The sequence below is a fragment of the Leuciscus leuciscus genome (assembly GCF_965113295.1).
Source record: "Leuciscus leuciscus genome assembly, chromosome: 24".
Classification (NCBI taxonomy): domain Eukaryota; kingdom Metazoa; phylum Chordata; class Actinopteri; order Cypriniformes; family Leuciscidae; genus Leuciscus; species Leuciscus leuciscus.
Genome location: NC_138723.1, coordinates 16,328,010 through 16,348,134, shown reverse-complemented (window position 1 = coordinate 16,348,134; position 20,125 = coordinate 16,328,010). Strand labels below are relative to the sequence as shown.

Sequence of the window (20,125 nt, the reverse complement as noted above, 5' to 3'; positions counted from 1 at the left end):
GTGTTTTGTGCCCATACACACAATGCACAAGATGGTTAATTGCTCCACATGGCGATGGACATGGTCGGGATGCAATCATATAAAGCAATCGTGTCTCTTCAGAAAATTTGGACTTAACCGCTCAATTCATATGGATTAGTTTTATGATCTCTTTATGAACTTTGCATAGTTGTCTATGGATGGACAGAATACTCTCATATTTCATTAAAAAGAGCTTAATTTGTATTTCGAAGATGAACGAAAGGCTTACAGGTTTGGAGCAACATGAGTAACATTTTATTTTTGAAATGGCAACAACATTTTATTTTTGGGTGAACTATCACTTTAAAATTGCTTGCTTCATTTAGTATACATGGAACCATGAATATGCATATTAGTCCCCGCCTCCACTCAATCACACCAGCTCGGACTCCCTGATCCACTGCGGTCAACTTTAGTCTAGTAAATGCTACACGGTGGCAAGTGGAAATAATGGATTAATTCAGTCATATCTGTTAGAACCAGAAACGGATTCAGAAGTGAAAGAGCGAATTATACAGGCTCGTCTACAAGTCGATGCATCAGAATAGTAATGTGTTTTATAAAATGCTCTCTATGTCGGACACATAACGGTAATTGATATGATTAGCCTTTGGTGGTGTTGAAAGTTCTTTAAAGGTTGAGTTGAGTTGAGTTAGGGTGTTCAATTTATAGGAATTGCGAGGGACTAAATAACGTAACGTTAGGCCTACAACTGAGTGATCAAGACGGAGAGAAGGACTTCAGAGTCACTTATTTAACTCCTAAATTAATTAATGTTTGAATCGGTTCAGTGAATGATTCAAATGACTCACTCATAGAGGCAGTTACTTGTGTCATTCCACACTGTTTTTGCAAGGGTTTTTAGCGTTATAATGAAAGATGCCTGATGCACATAAAAAATTGAGCCTACTTTATTTTTTAAGGAAAAGCTGAACAGATATTATAACAGAAAATGAAACCTAATAAACATTTCACAGCATACAACATGACCCCCACAAAACTTAAGGCCCATTCACACCAAGAACGATAACTAAAAAGATAACTATATTTGTGTCCTCATTACAACAGGGTGGATTCTGATTGGCTGTCAATGTTTTTATATTTCATCAGCTGGATAAAATCGTTCTGAAAGTGATTCCAACGATTATGTTTCTATGTGCCGTTAAAGTCATATAGCTGTGGTGTGAACTCTGCTATTCTTTAATATTGAGAAAGATTTTTAGAACTAAATCTATATCGTTATCTTTATAGTTATTTTCCTTGGTGTGAACAGGCCTTTAGTGTATATGCACTCACACAGTTGTTTTTTAATGTTTATTTGACCACCCTGCCTGCTGTTTGTGGAAGCAATAAACTCCACTATAAGGACAAGAATGTCTTAAATATTGATATAATGTCTTATTAGTGCTTAAACACTTGGGCTGAGAGCTCTGGCAAAATTAAAGTGCTGCAACAGATTAAACTGAAGCAATTTAATTAAATGCATTAAGGGAAAAAATGTTAATTAGAGTAATTAGGTGGGAATTTTGTCTCCTGTTGTGTCAGAACAGCTGCTGAGACCTCACACTTAAGGGATCGGTTACAAGGGAATTCTTCCCTGGAGAGGACACTAGATTTCTGTGAGGCCCAGTAGATTCATATTCCCTACCACATCTGACTGGCCCATGATGCCACCTGGTGCTGTAAAACTTTTTAATGGCCCACTAAATCAGAATCGTGGATTGGAGGCATTTAAGGCTAAGTGAAGACAGGATAAGGTTATGGGGAGAAAGAGGAAAAGCAGGATGAATAGAGACATGGAGAGAGAGCGAGCAAAATGACCTTGCTGATGTCATAACACAAGCAATATCCAGTCAGAATGCCTCTAGAATGAATGTTCACAACAGCACATTAAAATCTCTTTGTGCTTTTGTAATTCATAAACCTCTAAAACATGGGTGTCCAATCCTGCTCCTGGGGGGCCACTGTCCTGCAGAGTTCAGCTCCAACCCTAAATAATAGTCAAGGTCAAGGTCTTACTTTGACCAAGGTCTTACTAGGCATACTAGAAACTTACAAGCATGGTGTCTTGAGGAAAGTTGGAGCTCAACTCTCCAGGACAGTGAAACTCTAGACATTTTAAATATCATAAAAAATATGTAGTCTAGATTATGAAAACAGAATTATGAAATTCTGTCACCATTTGGTCACCCTTATATTGTTCCAAATCCGACTAATTATTATTCTGTGGAACAAAAATGACAATGCAAAATGTCCATGAAATGTAATTAAAGTGGATGGGGATCAGAGACAACCAACTTTCATTGCATGGAAAAGAGCAGCTTGGACATTTTGTTTCATAACTGCTTTTGTACTCCACGGAACAAAAGAAAGACATACCGGAATTATATCTTTAAATGAGGGGTAAAACCATGGGACAATAACAGTGTTTGCTAGTGAATATATGCAGATGGTTGCACAGGATTCTGGGATATGATGCAAGATCCAGCTCCATTCACTTGCACACTCCTCAGTGTCTGAAATCAATGTCCTCATTTGCCAGAATCAAAGCAGTTCTGCAAGGAATGTAGATCTAGAAAGAAAAAGAAAAGATATTTATATACACAAAAAAACATAAGCACACATCAACTACCTTTCAATGTGGTTGATTGTGACAAGATGTTTTCGGTTTATTTAGTACTGCCTGACTGTGATCAGATCATCAGAGTTGTCACAACCAGGTGGAAATGGGTTCTTAAGGTTTCAGGTTTCTGGCCGTATATGAAACATAGTCTACTCTAGATTAAGTCCAAGAATAAACAAATCCATGTCTTAAAGTGTTGAGGATACTGGCTGCTCTGATAAACAATTCACATGGCTATATACCTGCCGAGCTGAAAAAAAAAAGGCAAAACATATTTCTCCAGGGAGAAAAGCTTGAAAGCAAGTTAAAAGGAGCTCTAATCTGCTGTGTAAAAACAATTCTTTATGTAACCTGGGAGAACCTTGCAATACAGTTTTTATTAGTGAAATCACTGTTCTTTGACCTCACTTCATACAGCAGGACATGAAACTACAGGTCTGGGATCAGTCCAGCGGGATATGAGAAGTGATTGGGTCCGGGCGTCGACATACCGACAAGAACGACTTGTTTCTCTCAGAGGAAAAAAGGAATATATAAAGCAGAGAATATATCTAGCGAAAGTTCTCATGAATAAAACATTGTGTGTAGGGAGAGGAAACAGAGTCATTGATGTAGGTCAGGTTCTGGTTGATTTCCACAGGGAGCAGACATGAGGTTTATTAACTGGGCCTGCACTCACCAACTGGAATTGGACCTGAGCTCCCAGCGTGAGCGCCAAGAAGACACCAAACAGAAAATCACTGTTTTAACACCAGAAGCTTCACTATGTTCTTATTGAAGTCTTCGGAAATGAGATCCTGTGTGTGGTCGCGCAAGATTGGTTTGGGTTTTATCGTTTAAGGAATAATAAGATTGAGCTTGTTGAGCATCATTGACAAGTTTTTAACCATTACAGGCCACGAGCCCAGTACCTTTCTCTATGTAATAAATTATTATTTTTTTAAATACAATATTTACTCAAATCTGTGACTATAAAAAAAGTATAAAAAAAAAAATATATATATATATATAATTAATAATCCAATAATAAAAGTTCACTTTAACAAAATGCATGTTATCATAGGTCAAGTTTAACTTCAGGGACTCATGAATCAATAGCTACTGCTGTGTCTTTTTCATAATGAAATCTGAAGTAAATCTCTTAAGACAGAGAGGGACAATTTTAGATGCCTCTTAATATAATCCATAGCAGCAGGCTTGTACAGTAATATAGATCTAGGGTTTTCAACCCCTGGAAGTCCATTATGACACTGCAGGGGGTCCGTGAATAATTTTTCATGAAATTTCGAACTATCTGAATGAGCACAGTAATTAATAATGTAGTAATGTTAGAGATTGATCTAAATTAATGTTTTACTAAAGCAGGGGTCTTCAACCTTGATGGATAAAGATGGAGTGGAGCCAGGGACCCCCTATTGATGAGAGTTGAGTTTTAATCTCAGAACGCAGCCCTGCAGATGTGAGGTTCTCCACTTGACCACTAGATGTCACTGCTGCAGTTTGGAAACAGGAAACAATTTCTCAAAGGAATGGAAGCTGCAGGTAGCCTGAGCTGTCCTTCTGACAAACACCAAAATCTTACATACAGAATTTTGAATAAGGTATACTATAATGTGATGGGGGAAAAAACAATCACTATCTAATGTAATAAGCAAGATAATCTGACTACGAAGTCTCTGAGTGATTGTGGGAAGGAGAATGAGTAAAAAAACAAAACAATATAATTTTGTTTATATTAGGAGTTGATGTTAGCAGAACGCCTACATCTATACAGACACTGCATCCAGATCTAGTCAAGTCAAGGTCACCTTTATTTATATAGTGCTTTTTACAATACAGATTGTATCAAAGCAGCTTCACAGTGATTACATGAAAATAATACAACAAATGTTGTTTCTAGAAGGATATTGCGTCATCGTCCACCTTAAGTAAGGCAGATCAATATTGTTGAATATTAAATGTCCCCAACTAAGCAAGCCAAAAGCCAAGGCAACAGTGGCAAGGAACCAAAACTCCATCAGGTGACAGAATGGAGAAAAAAACCTTGGGAGAAACCAGGCTCAGTCGGGGGCCAGTTCTCCTCTGGCCAACGAACGAACAGTGTATGATTATGATTCAGGCAGCATTACAGGTCAGAAATCAGATTGGATCAGAACATTCAGATTACTTATCCAGTTCCATCTGGTTGGAAGTCGGAGTCTTCACGCCGGTATGGGCGTATCTCCTCTAAGAGAAGAACTGAACTAAGACTCACCCTTTAGAAAGCTTTAGGCATAAGATAATTCTCACTTTCTGGCCTGAGTCACGGACAGACCAGCAGGGTTTCCTGCCTTTGAATGAATATTTTTGTCAGAGCACCGTCTGAGTTACACCGGCGTTAATATCTTGCTCAATTAAAATGCCTGCTGCGATTAGCCGGATCTCTTAAAAGGCACTTTGAGCCAAAACAGTATTAACAGGCTCATTGATTCCTGGCATAACCATCTTTCAGTCGGCTCATCAGCACCGGTAATCACGCAACTCAAGCCATTACAAACTACATGGCCGCCAGTGACCCCTGACCAGCCAGCTAATCCATCACTGACATTTAAACAAAAATGCTATCTTCAGGTACAGCAGTCCAGGCGGAAGCAGGGCAAGAAAGGGAACCTCATGTGCATGCAACATGAAGACGAAGAGAAATCTAAGCTGCAGGCACCATGAATGCTCATTCTGGTGTGTTCTGTTCTGTTGTCCTTAAAAGCTCACCCAAAAATTACAATTCTGTCATTACTACTCACCCTCATGTCATTCCAAACCTGCTGGACTGTGGAAAACTAAAAGGAAACTTTTAGAATTGCTACAAGAAGGACACAAAAGTGTAACCCTTGACTCACGTTAAATAGGTAAGGCGAAATTAAAAGTATAGACCAGTTGCTAGGTTCAGCAGGATTACCATAGGAACTACGGTGAATGTGCAATGAAATGGCTGGAGGCAAAGAGTAAGTAAGAAAAAGTATTATTTAGTAAACAAATAGAAATAAAAGCAGTTCAAAATAATCAATATTTAACAATAAGCATAGCCGGCATATGCAACACAAAAAAATATCCCCAGTCCCATTGAGCTCAGTTTGTCTTTCGTATGTTATAAGTCAAGTCAATTGTCTTTATAGTTCAGTTCCTTTTTTCCTTAAAAGTGGTGTTTTAAGGCGTTACCACTCGGCACGGTGGGAAAAAGTGGTTCTTCGAAGTTTAATCCAGTTCTGGGCACAGGCTCGCCATCTCCATCCGGAGAGAATCCAGGAAATCCATCCAGGGTTTTCTTAACCATAATAATGGTATTATTGTTTACAGCTAAATAAAAGTCTGTTATCCTATCTCTTCTCAATTGCTATAGCTTTGTTTATCTTTTCTCGTATTACCATACTACAAATATACAGTAATGTTTTACATGCATGTTTTTAACTCAAATATCTTTTTTATATTATTCAACCATAACATTATGATTAAATATTTTTAACCAATTAGCATATTAATTTTTAAACAAATTTTAACTTTCTGTACATCATGAAATGAATTACACTAATGAATTCAGATAATCTCCTTCAAAAATCAACATTTCTATCAGTAAAACCTTATCTGTGCTACTGGGTTTAGCATTACAGTAGAATTACTGTACACTTTAATATGATAAACCATCAAAATGTACAATCAACCTCAAAATAATAATTACATTGGACCAAAAATAGTACAAAAATAACTAAAAGTGCTTCTCAATATTGTTATGAACTAAAATAGCATTTGGTATGATCCATGTCTTAACCAAAAATAGCTTTTACATTGCTTTCAAAACAAAAAAACGGCACTCGCAATTAGCGTTAGCATCGTGCTTATTTTAGCATGCTCTAGCATGTTTTCCTAATTCTCACATGGCACGAACTTACCAAGATGAGGTATCGTGAGGAACCAGCAAGGCAACAACAACACAGCCAACAACAACACAGCCTCTCCAGCTCGTGCTCCTTCACAAACGACCCAAAAGTTTTAGCTCGGACCGTCTACAGCCTGTCTCGCTCATTTCCCGCGTGCAAAAGGCCGGAAACTAGTGAGTGATCCGGTCTGCAGCTTGGAAGGCGGGACTAATACCATTTCCAACAAATCAAAAGGTCATCATCACCCAACTTGACCGTGAAAAACAGGAAAATAAAGTTTGAGCGAGGGAATCACATTTCCTCTTTTCAAAATAAAAATGCATATATATAAATACAGCAAAAAGGAGAGAAAATGACCCATTTTCTCTACTGGGTTACAAAAGCATCATAGAAGTATCATAAAAGTGGCCCATACATACTGTGAACCATATTCCAAGTCATTTTGAAAGATTTCCTTGGCGTTCATAAGAGATGTAATATCACTCCTAGAGGGCCCTTCATAGAATATCGCCATCAGGAGGGTCCTGCTATTGCAGGCAGAGGGTTCAATATTTCACCCTCGGCCAGAGTTATGGAAACTTTGGGTCTGGCCCCTGAGGGGGCACAGTACCGAGACGCTGGCCTGTCAATAGGAGTAATTGAGACCATACTCATCTCTAGAGCTCCCTCCATGAGGAAATTGTACGACCTAAAATGGAATGTTTCACCATTTGGTGTAGAGAGTGTGAGGTGGACCCAACTGGTCGGTGGCTTCAGTGCTGGAGTTCCTCCAGGATCGCTTCTCTGCTGGTCTTACCCCATCCACACTCAAGGTATAAGTGGCTGCCATTACGGCTTTCCACCCTCTTCTGGGTGATGGCCCTTTGGGAAGACATCAGCTGGTCATACGTTTCCTCCGTGGGGCTTGGAGGATGAGACCTGCGACTCAGACCAGAGTTCCCACATTGGACTTGGCAGTGATTCTCGAAGAGCTGGTTGAGGCCCCCTTCGAACCTCCGGAGTCGGCTGAGGCCAAGAACCTTTCCCTCAAGGTAGCTTTTTTATTAGCCATTACTTCTCTCAGGAGAGTAGGAGATCTTCAGACCCTTTCTATATTTTTCGGGTGCCTAGAGTTTTCTCCAGGTGATATTAAGGCTATCTTGCATCCCAGGCCAGGCTGTGTGCCTAAAGTGCCATCTAATGTGGCACGGCCTACGGTTCTGCAGGCTTTTCATCCCTCACCTCACGTGATGGCGGATGAAGAAAGATTTAATTTGCTCTGCCCTGTCAGAGCTCTCAAGAATTATGTCTTCTTCATGGCGGAAGTCAAAACAGGTGCTGGTGTGCTTCGGGTTGCCCAAGAAGGGGCTTCCCGCATCCAAACAGACCATCAGTAACTGGATCGTTCAGGCTATCTCTATGGCCTATCAGCTGCGCAGCTTGCCAGGGCTGCAACTAACGATTCTTTTAATAATCGTTTAATCTGAATTTTTTCAATTAATCGATGAATCGATTTGAACTGACAGTGCAAACTCACAGTGCAAAAAATCTTCAGAAAGTGCACAAACAGGTTGCCCCTTGAACATCCCTGAGCTGTTAAAGTAATAATAATAATAATTTTAAAAAATGGACTAACACAAAAAACATACACATGTATGCTTTACATCTGCCAAATACATAGGCTTTTTTTTAAATAAAGTGCACAAAAAGATGTATATTTTTGTTTAAAGGGACCTGAGCAGTCAGAACAATAAATAATTTATTAAAAAATAAAGAAAAATACAAATCAGAAAACTTAACAGGATTTGTTTGAACGTCAGAACTTGATCTCTACACTACACTCAGACGCACACACTCACAAACTCTCACACTCACAGACGCACACACTCACAAACTCTAACACTCAGACACACACACACACACACCCACACACACACACACACACACACACACACACACACACAGACAGACAGACAGACAGGCACGCACGCACGCACGCACTCACTTTCTCTCTCTCACTCGCTTTGTTCAGACACTTTGCATTGCAATGTAAAAATGTGAGCATGTCCACATGCTCCTGGCTCAGGCTCGCTCTTTTCTTGGAGGCTATGTTTCCTGCTGCAGAAAACAGCCGCTCAGATGGTGTTGAGGTGGCAGGGATGCATAGGTAAGACTTGGCTAGCCTGGCCAACATGGGATATCTGTCATTGTTAGCCTTCCACCACAGTAATGGGTTTTCTTCCTTGGCAAGGCTATTTTCTCCAAAGTATGTGAGGACTTCGTTCCTCATTTGGATGTGGACATCCTCAGCTTCGCCTGCTCTATTCTCTTCTTCACTATCAGAACCAAGGAGTGAGTCAAGTAGAGTGGCAAGAGGTGTTGATTCAGTAGCTGTAGTATCGGTTGAGGTAACACTGCAACTGCCATGCTGCCGCACATCCATCTTCCTTCTCTCTTCAAGTGCCATTGTTTGCACTTTAGTTTGAACATGTATGACTTCATCAGGTGAAAAAGCCCCAGTTTCCTAAACCTTGGATCAAGGACCATCGCAAGAGTCACTGTGTTTAATGCTCTATCTGAGAAAGCAGTCTCCCTTTTCCATCTCTCCTGCAACTGCTGCACAGCAGTGAGTTGGAAAGCCTGCAGCGGGGCTAACTCGTAGGCAGCACTCTGGGTGGACTTCAACAGCCCCTTCACAAGTGAAGGTATTGCAGATATTGTTGCATATTTCTGTCCACCCATGAACACAGTGACACATTCAAAAGGCTTGAGGACTGTTGAAAGCTCTTCCAGCAGGCTCCACTGGTCTGGTTTCAGATCCAGGTACCTTTTGCCTCTCTGTGTGACAGAGCTGTCGGACAGTGTTGCTGTTACAGGCCACCTTTGCTCAAGCAGTCGGCTTATCATATAGAATGTGCTATTCCACCTTGTGCTTATGTCTTGAACAAGGCAGAGCTCAGGTGTGGCCATTTGTTGTTGGTTCTCTCTGAGCTTACTGCTGGCTACTGTTAAAATGTTCTATCAGACATCTTGCAGCCCTGACAGCTTTTTCAATGCTTGGATGCTTCAACGCAGCATTGATCACAAGTTGCAAAGTATGGCCAGTGCAACGTACAGAGGACCACCCATGCTTCTCCTCCAGGATATTTGCCGCAGCCACAATATTAGCACCATTGTCATGGACTATGGCAATGATTTTGCTAGGAGGATTTTCTAATCTGGCCACTACCTGCTCCAACCACTCTGCAATGTTAGATTCAGTATGTCTGTTCTGCAGTGGCATAGTGGTGAGGCAGACTGACTGCATGTCCCAGTCATCTGTGACGTAGTGGCATGTAACACCAAGGTAGGCTTCAGTTGCTACACTTGTCCATACATCAGTGGTGAGAGCAAGTTTGCTGTTGTTGGTGTTTATTGCAGTCTTCACTTCCTTTGTCTCCATGAGCTTTGTGAAGTGGGTCCTGGAGGGCAGAGTGTAACCAGGGTTCAAGGTGTGGATCATTTTAGTGAAGCCATTATCTTCAACCATCGACAGAGGCCTCATGTCAGTGACGAGCATGTTGAGGATACTATCCGTCAAACCAGCGGTTTGCTGTGTTGTACATGATGCATTTCTGAAAAATTACTGTTTAATGTTATTTTTTGTATTATTTTTCTTTATTCATTTTCATAATAATTTCTTAATGTATTTTGTGAAGTCAGAGTATGTTGTACATGTGTGCTGATGAGAAATCTGGGATGAGTTATATTTTGCTTAGAGGTATGTGTGCAATGCAACGTTCACTGAGCAGAGATGTTCCAATGATGATGATACATTAAATGTGTACATGTCCTTTACAAGGAAAGGAATGTTTCAACTGATGCAAATGTATACACTGAAAGGAAGTTTCTTAATATGGAAAGTGGATTGTACCATGTGTAAGCATGAGGTATACATTCCATTTTTAAACATAAGCAACATGTTTTTCTACCTTACAAGGAAGTTGTCTCTCTGTGATGTATATAAGCTCAATCCTTACTGTACCACCATAGAGGAACTGAGAGATGACGGGGTGAGAGGAAGGAGAAACATAGAGGCATGATGGGGTGAGGGAAGAGAAACACGGAAACACATTGACCTGGCATGAATACAACATCTTCACAAAGTTTCTCTCCTGACATATAAGAATAACGATTTTTTCTTGGCAAGATAACTGGTGTCTGGTCCCGTGAATCAAATAATAATGGGGAAAAGGCTCAATTCCAAGTCTACAATCTCCCATCAGAATCAGAATGAGCTTTATTCGCCAAGTGTGCACAAACACACAAGGAATTTGTTGTGGTTTTTACAGGAGCTCTTGGCACATACATACATATATGACATTAGAACAGGCATTTAAATGAGAACATAAATAAATAGAATAAACAATAATAATAGTTCTAGTATACATCTGAAAAAGAAGACTTATGTACAGATTTGTGCATTGTGTGTACAGCTCTATAAATAAAATTTGTATATGTATTTACACAAAAAAAAACCCTCTTGCTTCTCTCTCAAGTACTGAATGAATTATACAGCAGGTGTTAATTGCTGTTTTAGCTGTTTAAGCTGGAGATAGCATGGGGGAAAAAACTGTTTTTGTGCCTAGATGTTCTAGTGCGCAGAGATCTGTAACGTCTGCCTGACGGCAGAAGTGCAAACAGGTTTTGGCCGGGGTGGGAGGGGTCTGTGATGATGTTCCCTGCCCGTTTCTTCACTCTTGCATTGTACAAGTCCTGAAGGTTGGGGAGGTGTACACCAATGATCCTTTCAGCTGTCCTAACAGTCCGTTGTAGTCTTCTTATATCTGATTTGCTGGCTGACCCAAACCAGACAGTTATAGAAGTGCACAGAACCGACTCAATAACAGCTGAGTAAAACTGAGTCATCTGCGCTTGTGGTAGGTTGAACTTTTTCAGTTGACGAAGGAAGTACAACCTCTGTTGGGCCTTTTTGAGTCAATGTGATTGTCCCACTTCAGGTCCTGAGAGATGGTAGTGCCCAGGAACCTGAATGACTCCACTGCTGTCACAGTGCTGTCCATGATGATGAGAGGGGTGAGTGCAGGGGGGTTTCTCCTAAAGTCCACTATCATCTCCACAGTTTTGAGCGTGTTCAGCTCCAGGTTGTTATGACTGCACCAGACAGCCAGCTGTTCAACCTCTTGTCTGTAAGCAGACTCGTCACCGTCCTGGATGAGGCCAATGACTGTGGTGTCGTCTGCAAACTTCAGGAGCTTGACGGAGGAGTCTTTGGAGGTGCAGTCATTTGTGTAGAGGGAGAAAAGCAGTGGGGAGAGAACGCACCCCTGGGGGGCACCAGTGCTGATGGTAAGTGTCCGAGATGTGAGTTTTCCCAGCCTCACTAGCTGCTGCCGGTCTGTCAGGAAGCTGATGATCCACTGACAGATGGAGGAGGGCACAGAGAGCTGGGTTAGTTTATTCAGGAGGGTATCCGGGACGATGGTGTTGAAAGCGGAGCTGAAGTCCACAAACAGGATCCTTGCATAAGTCCCTGGTTTGTCCAGATGTTGGAGGATGTAGTGCAGTCCCATGTTGACTGCATCATCCACAGACCTGTTTGCTCGATAAGCAAACTGCAGGGGGTCCAGCAAGGGTCCAGTGAGGTCCTTCAGGTAGGCCAGCACCAGTCTCTCAAATGACTTCATGACCACAGATGTCAAAGCAACAGGTCTGTAATCGTTAAGTCCAGAGATTTTAGGTTTCTTGGGTACCGGGATGATGGTGGAGTGTTTGAAGCAGGAGGGGACTTCACACAGCTCCAGTGATCTGTTGAAAATCAGTGTGAAGATGGATGACAGCTGGACAGCGCAGGCTTTGAGACAGGCTGGTGAGACACCGTCTGGGCCTTTGGCTTTCCTTAGCTTCTGTTTCCTGAAGACTCTGCATACATCCTCCTCACTGATCTGAGGAGCAGGCTGAGAAGCAGTAGGGGGGAGGGAGGGGGGTGTTGATGGTTGTGTGTAGAGACGGTCAGAGCGGGTGTGGGGTGTGAGAGCAGGCTTTTCAAATCTACTGTAAAATACATTGAGATCGTCGGCCAGTCGTTGATTCTCAACAGTGTTGGGGGATGGTGTCTTGTAGCTGGTGATGGCTTTCAGGCCTTTCCACACTGATGCAGGGTCGTTAGCTGAAAACTGGCTTTTCAGCTTTTCAGAGAAGCTCCTCTTAGCTTCTCTGATCTCCTTTGTCAGTGTGTATTTGGCCTGTTTGTACAAGGCTCTATCCCCACTCCTGTAGGCATCCTCTTTGGCCTGACAAAGATGTTTTAGTTTTGCAGTGAACCAAGGCTTATCGTTGTTATATGTTAAAAAAGTCCTACTGGGGACACACATGTCCTCACAGAAGCTGATGTAAGATGTCACAGTGTCAGTGAGCTCATCCAGATCAGTGGCTGCAGCCTCAAAAACACTCCAATCAGTGCAGTCAAAACAACCTTGTAAGACCTGCTCTGTTTCGTTGGTCCATCTCTTTACAGTTCTTACAACTGGCTTAGCAGATTTAAGTTTCTGCTTGTAGGCTGGGAGAAGATGAACCAAACAATGATCAGAGAGTCCCAAAGCTGCTCTGGGGACAGAGTGGTATGCGTCCTTTAAAGCAGTGTAACAATGGTCCAGTATGTTAGTGTCCCTGGTGGGGCAGGTGATGTGCTGTCTGAATTTAGGCAGTTCACGGGTGAGATTAGCTTTATTAAAATCGCTGAGAATGATAGTGAAAGAGTCCGGGTAACTTTGCTCCGTGTGTGTGATCTGATCAGCCAGCTGTTGTAATGCCGCACTCACACACGCGTCAGGGGGAATGTACACACTCGCCAGAATAAATGAGGAAAACTCCTGCGGCGAATAAAAAGGCTTACAGTTAATGAAGAGAGCTTCCAAATTAGGGCAGCACATCTTCGTCAACACTGTCACATCTGAACACCAGCCTTCGTTGATATAAAAACATAATCCACCGCCTCTCGTTTTCCCAGTTAACTCGGTGACGCGATCCGCTCTGAACAGCTGGAAGCCCGTTAGATTTAGCGCACTGTCCGGTATGGAACCGTTCAGCCATGTTTCTGTGAAGCAAAGAGCAGCCGAGTTTGAAAAGTCCTTGTTTGTGCGGGTGAGGAGTAGTAGTTCGTCTGTTTTATTTGCTAGAGAGCGGAGATTTGCCAAGTGAATGCTCGGCAGCGGAGTCCTGAATCCGCGCTGTCGAAACTTCACGAGCGCGCCCGCGCGTTTCCCTCGTTTGCGTCTTTTAAAGCGCTTGTACAGGATCGCAGCTCCGCCAACTAGGATGTCAAATAAAATGTCGGAATGCTCAAAAGTCGGCAAAATGTCGTTTGGTGTGTTGTTCCTGATGTCTAGGAGTTCGTTCCTAGTTAAACTGATGGGGCAAAGGTTACATAAAACAGGACAAACAAACAAAAACAGTAAAAGTACTGAGGAGCTCAAAACCGAAGCAGCCATCCGCGGCGCCATTTTGGAAATGTAATCAAGAAGTCTCTCATAGTTTGCTTTTTTTTTTTTTTTGGAATAGTATGAGTATGTGTAATAGCACAAGTTACATCAACTCAATACATACTTACATACATACTTGTTGTTTTAGTTACTAGTTGTTTAAAGATAAGTAACCCAAAGAGCAATTACAGACAAGACACACACACCCATCCACACCCAAGTTCACTTGAAGCTTTTTCATTAAATTATTACCATCATTGTAGTAAGTTAAGTTCATTTATACACCACATTTAAACAGCTTAAGATGACCAAGTGCTATAAAATAACTTTAAAATGAAATTAAAAAGTACAACACACACAAATATATTTGTCAACAATAATCGATATGGGACAAAGCACAGAATATATACATGACAACAGATTTAAAAATTAATGGGCCAAAAAAGGCAAGTGAATAAAAACGTGTCTTTAGTCTTGCAAACTATACCACCCCTGCTTTACTACCTCTCTACCTTACAATTGTTATTAATGAGCTAATGCTAACTAACTTGTCATGCTTGTCAAGCTGGATAACGAGTAAACACCAGCACCAGAAGAGCTACTGGAGGGATGTTACGTTCCTCACTTCAAAATGGAACAAAAGTAGGATATTTATAGGGACTTACCCTGCTGTTGAACTCCCTTCCTCCTCATCAAGGACTCCAACATGTTTACGTTTTAGGTGCTGAATCATCACCATGGTGCTCCCGTGCCATGCCATGTCGCTTTTGCATATCTTGCAATTAACACACTTTTTCGATTTATTTAGTGTGAAATGCTCCCTCACCTTGGATGACTTAGGTCGTACTGATTTCTCTGCCTCCGCTATATGTTTCAGAACAATGTTATGGGTCTCTCCGATGGTCTTTCCTCTACCTCTGCTCTTTTTTTATTTTTGCTCCATTCTGCTCTGTGCTCAACCCAACTTTTTAAAACTTTTTTTTACTCAAACATCTCCGCGACTTATTGAGTGGCGTAATAGTCGCGTGACACAACGAAGCGATAATGAAATTCGTTGCCAACTCTTTTAATAATCGAATTTTATCGATTCGTTGTTGCAGCCTTACAGCTTGCCTTCACCTTTGGCCGTTCAACCAGAGGCATGGCGTCCACTAGAGCCCTCCTCTCAGGGTTCCCGATCCAAGAAGTGTGCACCCCTCATACTTTTATCAGATTCTATAGCCTGGACATTCCTTCTACGATAGGCACTCTAGTGCTCTCGTCCTAAGTGTGCCTGTGCGCAGCTTCACACTGGGACAGGCAGGGCTCGTTGTGGCATAGTGGGCACTCGTTCCCCAAAGTGTCGTATCGACGCAGTGTCTTGTTCCCTTCTCAGGGAACAAGGGTTACAGTCGTAACCAGAGATGTTTGGTACACACACCCCTAAACCTTTAACTTGTTTTTAAGATGCAGGGCTGCATTTTTAAAGGTCCCTATACTTCTTTTTATTACGGCAGTGCCTTACTTACCCCACAATGCTTCAGGGTAGCCTGCAGTGACCTACGTTAACTGTGTGCAAATATGAACTTGCTCCTAATGCAAAACTGGAACTCTTAAAGAAAGAAAAACTTTTTCAAAACGTGCTCTTGCAAAGTAGAGGAACAAAGCTGTCAAATGACTCCAAACCATCAGGCATTCCCTTCACGTTCAATGCTCGCATCACCCACAGTGAAGGTTTGTGGCTTGCAGTGCCTCTCTTTCAAAAGGTGAGCAATGCCTTTGGGTAGATTATATATTTAAACACTCTGATCAACATTTTATAAGGATATAAATCAGACAGAATGGGGAGGTCTGTTTTTCCCCTTGAGAATCCTAGTCTCATCCAAGAATCCTGAGCAGTTTTTTCTCTTTCTCTTCACCTTGTTCTGCTCAACGCTCGATATATATCTTACCCCAGAGTCGGTCCTCCTGCTAATGAAGGCCATTTCCTCATGTGGAATGAGAGGTTACTAAGTCACCTGACCCATAAAACTGTGATGATCTGTAGAGCGATGTCCAATAGCAAGGTGTCCTTCCAAAGGCAGTCACTCACTCAACCTGGTCACTGGGACCCAATGAATGTGGGTCAGAGGGAAGGTTACAAATAGGTATTAAAAACTCCCACTGTTTTCCCCACCCTCCATCGCAGCCCTTATTATCCGTACAGTATGGCTGAAGTGACGTGGAGGATTCATATTGCTTGAGATAGAGAGTGAAATGAAAGGGATCTTTTCGTTCCTTTGATCACAGAGCTTCACTCTTCTGTATCTTTCCTCTGTTCTTTTCTTCAGGATTCGTCAGAAGAGCTGCATGGCCCATCATGAGCTGCAAGGATCTCATCAAGAAAACATCTAAGGCCTGTAATTATTCAATCCTGCTCATTAAGAAATCTTCTATTGCCCATTCTTTAGAGAGAGGGAGAGAGAGAGAGAGAGAGAGAGAGAGAGAGAGAGAGACAAGGATGAAAAGAGAGAGAAGGAAAGAGGAACAATTGTTAAGAGCGCCCTGTGCTCTTCCAAATTCATGCAAAGTGACAAAAAGTTAGGAATGAAACTGTTAAGCCTCTATTTTCTTTGCTCTGCAAACACACAATGCAAACACGATGGGAAAAAATGGTTAATAATGAAGCGATTATTTTCAATTAGTCTCAGGCTCAAATGCCACGTCCAAAGTGGTAAAAATCCTTTGCCAATGGTATAAAATTGTTGAAAGATATTCTGAATTTAGTTTGAGTTACAAACTAGACATCCACAAGCTATAAAACAATATACTATTCTAATAGGGGGGTAATACAGTACTTTTTTATTCTGAATAGGTAGAAATTCTGATCACAATTAATTTGTCTCACACAGTGATAAAACTGAGATACTTAAAAATGGCACTTTATGACAAAAAGGTTGCTGACCCCTGCAATAGAGAGTTAAATCTGAAAACAAGAATAAGGAAATATGTATGTGAATATGTATGTGAGTGGAAGGCTAGCAAAATGGCTGATTCAGCACTGAATGTGACCTAAAATTGTGAGCAACTGCTTTGAAATGAAACAAGCTCACCTGCTATCAAGGCCAAATTGGAGGGGAGCAAAAATCTTTTTTCTGATTTGTCAAATTGGAGCTCTTTGGAACAAGCGCTGCTGTGTATAAAGTAGTACTTGTTGTCCTAAAATGAAAACTATGAGGGATAAAGTGAGTAATTCATGCATAACGCCTGTGCAAGAGCTGTTCAGGGTAACGGGTGATGCTTCCAACAAGCAGGCCTGATCGAAACCAGCATGATGTTTATTTATGTCAGAGTGCTGAGGGTACCATGTGAAAGCTGCAATATCGGACAAACATCTTAGCCATCCAGCACGGCTCATCCTTTTAAACTGCAATAGCTGTGAGGATAGAAGTGCAAACGTTAGCTTGTTTCTGAGAAAAAGAATAGAATAAGTGAGATAGCAACAGAACAAGAGAGGTGAGGCAGAGAGAAGGGGGAAAACGGTGATTGAGATGATGGGTCCCGTTAAAGTGAAATGGCGAGAAAAGACAAACTTTAAACTGACTTTGAAGCAACAGTCCTTTAAATAAATCATGTTGTGAGTCTCACAAAATGGAGGCTGCATCCGGCACCTGCGTCTCGTTTTAATAATTCATTTCCTGTCACAATCAGACATTCCTCTAAAGCGTGTGCGAGAGGGAAGGAGGGTGTTTATCTTTTTTATCCGGTCTTTAAAAACCAAACATTAAATGACAGAGAGAAAAAGATGCTTGCCAGATTTGCATAGGACAGATAGCTTGCACTCACAATGAACCGAAAGAAACACTGACGAGTTTGGATTCTGTAATATAAAGTAATAAAAGAGGAATTAAGATCAGCAGGGTACATTTTTAATTTCATTGGTTTAAAAAATGCCAAGGTTTCTTAGCAACAGAAATTTATCACAAGTATAAAGGTCAGTCTCTATAGAGGAGACCAGGGCCAATTGTAACACTAAAATTATTGTAAAAGCTACCAAATAAGATAGACTGATGACATTTATTCTGCACACGCTCAGTAGAGTTCTCTCTGTCTGCCTGAAAAAAAGAATTGTGATTATTCCACTTTCTGCTGTCAAAAGTTATGAAGCCTTTGAAATTAAACCTGTATCTCGGCTCTGAGGTCATGGACAACTGAACTTTCGTTAAGCTGAACTGCGTCGTGCAATTTACCTGCTGTTCAGTTGCTCTGTCTAGACTAGAGCAAGAAGAGCTAAACTTCAAGGACCACACAAGGACATTTTTAGACCTGCCGTGCCTTACCAACTTCCTCGACCGCTGGCTGTTTTTTTTTTTTTTCATCAGCCTAAACGAACGCCTGGACCTGGACCATGGTTGGTCCTCGGGGGAACTTTTGTGGAGTGGGTGCTGGTGAACAATGGATCGCCTGCGCTGCTGAAGACGACACCACCGGCCTCACTCCGGAACCAGAACCCAGCCATTCGCCTCACACACACTGCACGGAGCAAACACCAGGGCCCAACACAGACAGAGAGCCCGAGCCTGCTGCAATGCAAGAGCCAGAGATAAAGATGGAGCCCACCATTGCCTCGGAGCTCGAGCCTAAGAAAGAGTCTGACCAGGTGAGTAAGCTGGCAACACCATGCATTCCAGTGGGCGTGCTTGTGGAGTTGAGGGCATGGAGTGGAGCCATGCTCACACTCCCAGCGCTGAAGGTGAGCTGCAGTTGGCCTCTGCAGGATACGATAAGGAATTGGAAGAGGATATCTCCCTGTCTCCTGTGTCTCCGCTGGTCCTGCCCAGCTCCAAGTCTCCTGTGTCTCTGCTGGTCCCGCCCAGCTCAAAGTCTTCTGTTTCTCCAGAGATCCTGCTCAGCCTCCCTCTCCCAACTCCTCTTCCAATGACAGCCAGTTCCTCTGCCCCGCCTCCACAGTTTCCCCTCATTTCCTTGTCTCCTCCTCGGACTCCACTCTGCTGCGTGGATCAGCTCTGTCTCCAGCTCCACCTTGTCAAGAGGATCCCCAGGCTCCGCCTCCAGCCGATGAGCCTGTCACTCCACCTCGGCTCATCAACCAGTTGGCTCCACCTTGGTTCCTCCCCCCCTTGGCTCCACTTGGGTCCCCCTACTTTACGGCTCCACCGGGCTCCCTCGTCCCTCCAGCTTCAGCTTGGTCAGTTGCCACTCCGCCTGCGCCACGGACTTCCAAGCCTTCAACTGTGCTTCATCCCTCCACCTCTTCGGCTCTGCCTTCCCTCCAGCTTCACCTTTTTTATACCAAAAAATGGCAGGTAAATTTGTAGCAGTTTGAAAGTTATGAATGAAAATGTAAAACATATGCAGGTTTCAATTGTTCATGGTCTCTCCTACATTGGATGAACCATGTTTTATTCATTAATCCATCTATACAAGTTTTATCAGGATCTAATATGGCTAAGAAAGTGTGATTACTAGGTAAATGTTTGTTTCACCATCCTCCTAGTCATCAATCTTTTTTATTCTTCTGTATACCCTTAATAAGCAGCCTAGCCAGTCGACTATGAAAAGGAAGGCGAGGCAGACCATAAAGGATAAATATGAGGAAGACGTTGAGAAACTAATAGGCTGAGTTTTCTCTCTATAGCAGAGAAAACAAATGATACATTTATCAGTCTATAAATAAGGGGCAGTCAAAGATCAATAGCAATATGAAACCAAGGGGGTGTGTTTATGGACCTGCCTCAAGAGAGAGGGAGAGAGAAGGAAAGCTAAACAGAAAGCTTATACCATAAACAGAAAGTTACCAAGGCTTTCACAGGCTAACTGATTGGAGACGGCTCTTTCAACTGTTCGTTACAGGCCTACCTTATTCCCTGGCCCCAGCGCTCCATCAGAAAACAGCCTGGGGAAATGACTGAATGGGCAGTTACTGGCAGTGGAGAAAAGGGGGAGAAAGAGGGAAAGATAGAGACAGATTGAGAACTCTGAAAATAAATCAGGTATGGGGAACATTTTGAAGTTCAGCCTAAAACCTCCCCCAGGGTTCATCTCCATCTCCAGAGTTGTGTTTGAAATCATCTGCTGTATCCAGGCAAGCACTGCACACTCAAATGGCTCCATACACAACTTTGGATCAT

General features: G+C 42.2%; 1 protein-coding gene across 1 annotated transcript in view; it reads right to left on the bottom strand.

The window, feature by feature from the left end:
• Positions 1-265: 265 nt before the first annotated feature.
• The window catches only part of gbe1a (glucan (1,4-alpha-), branching enzyme 1a), a 172,422-nt gene continuing 152,562 nt past the window's right edge, over positions 266-20,125 (bottom strand). Inside the window, exon 16 of the mRNA XM_082157491.1 lies at positions 266-2,593. Within this exon, the coding sequence (XP_082013617.1) occupies positions 2,531-2,593 (63 nt within the window). The 3' untranslated portion in view covers positions 266-2,530. The remainder of the gene's footprint in view (positions 2,594-20,125) is intronic.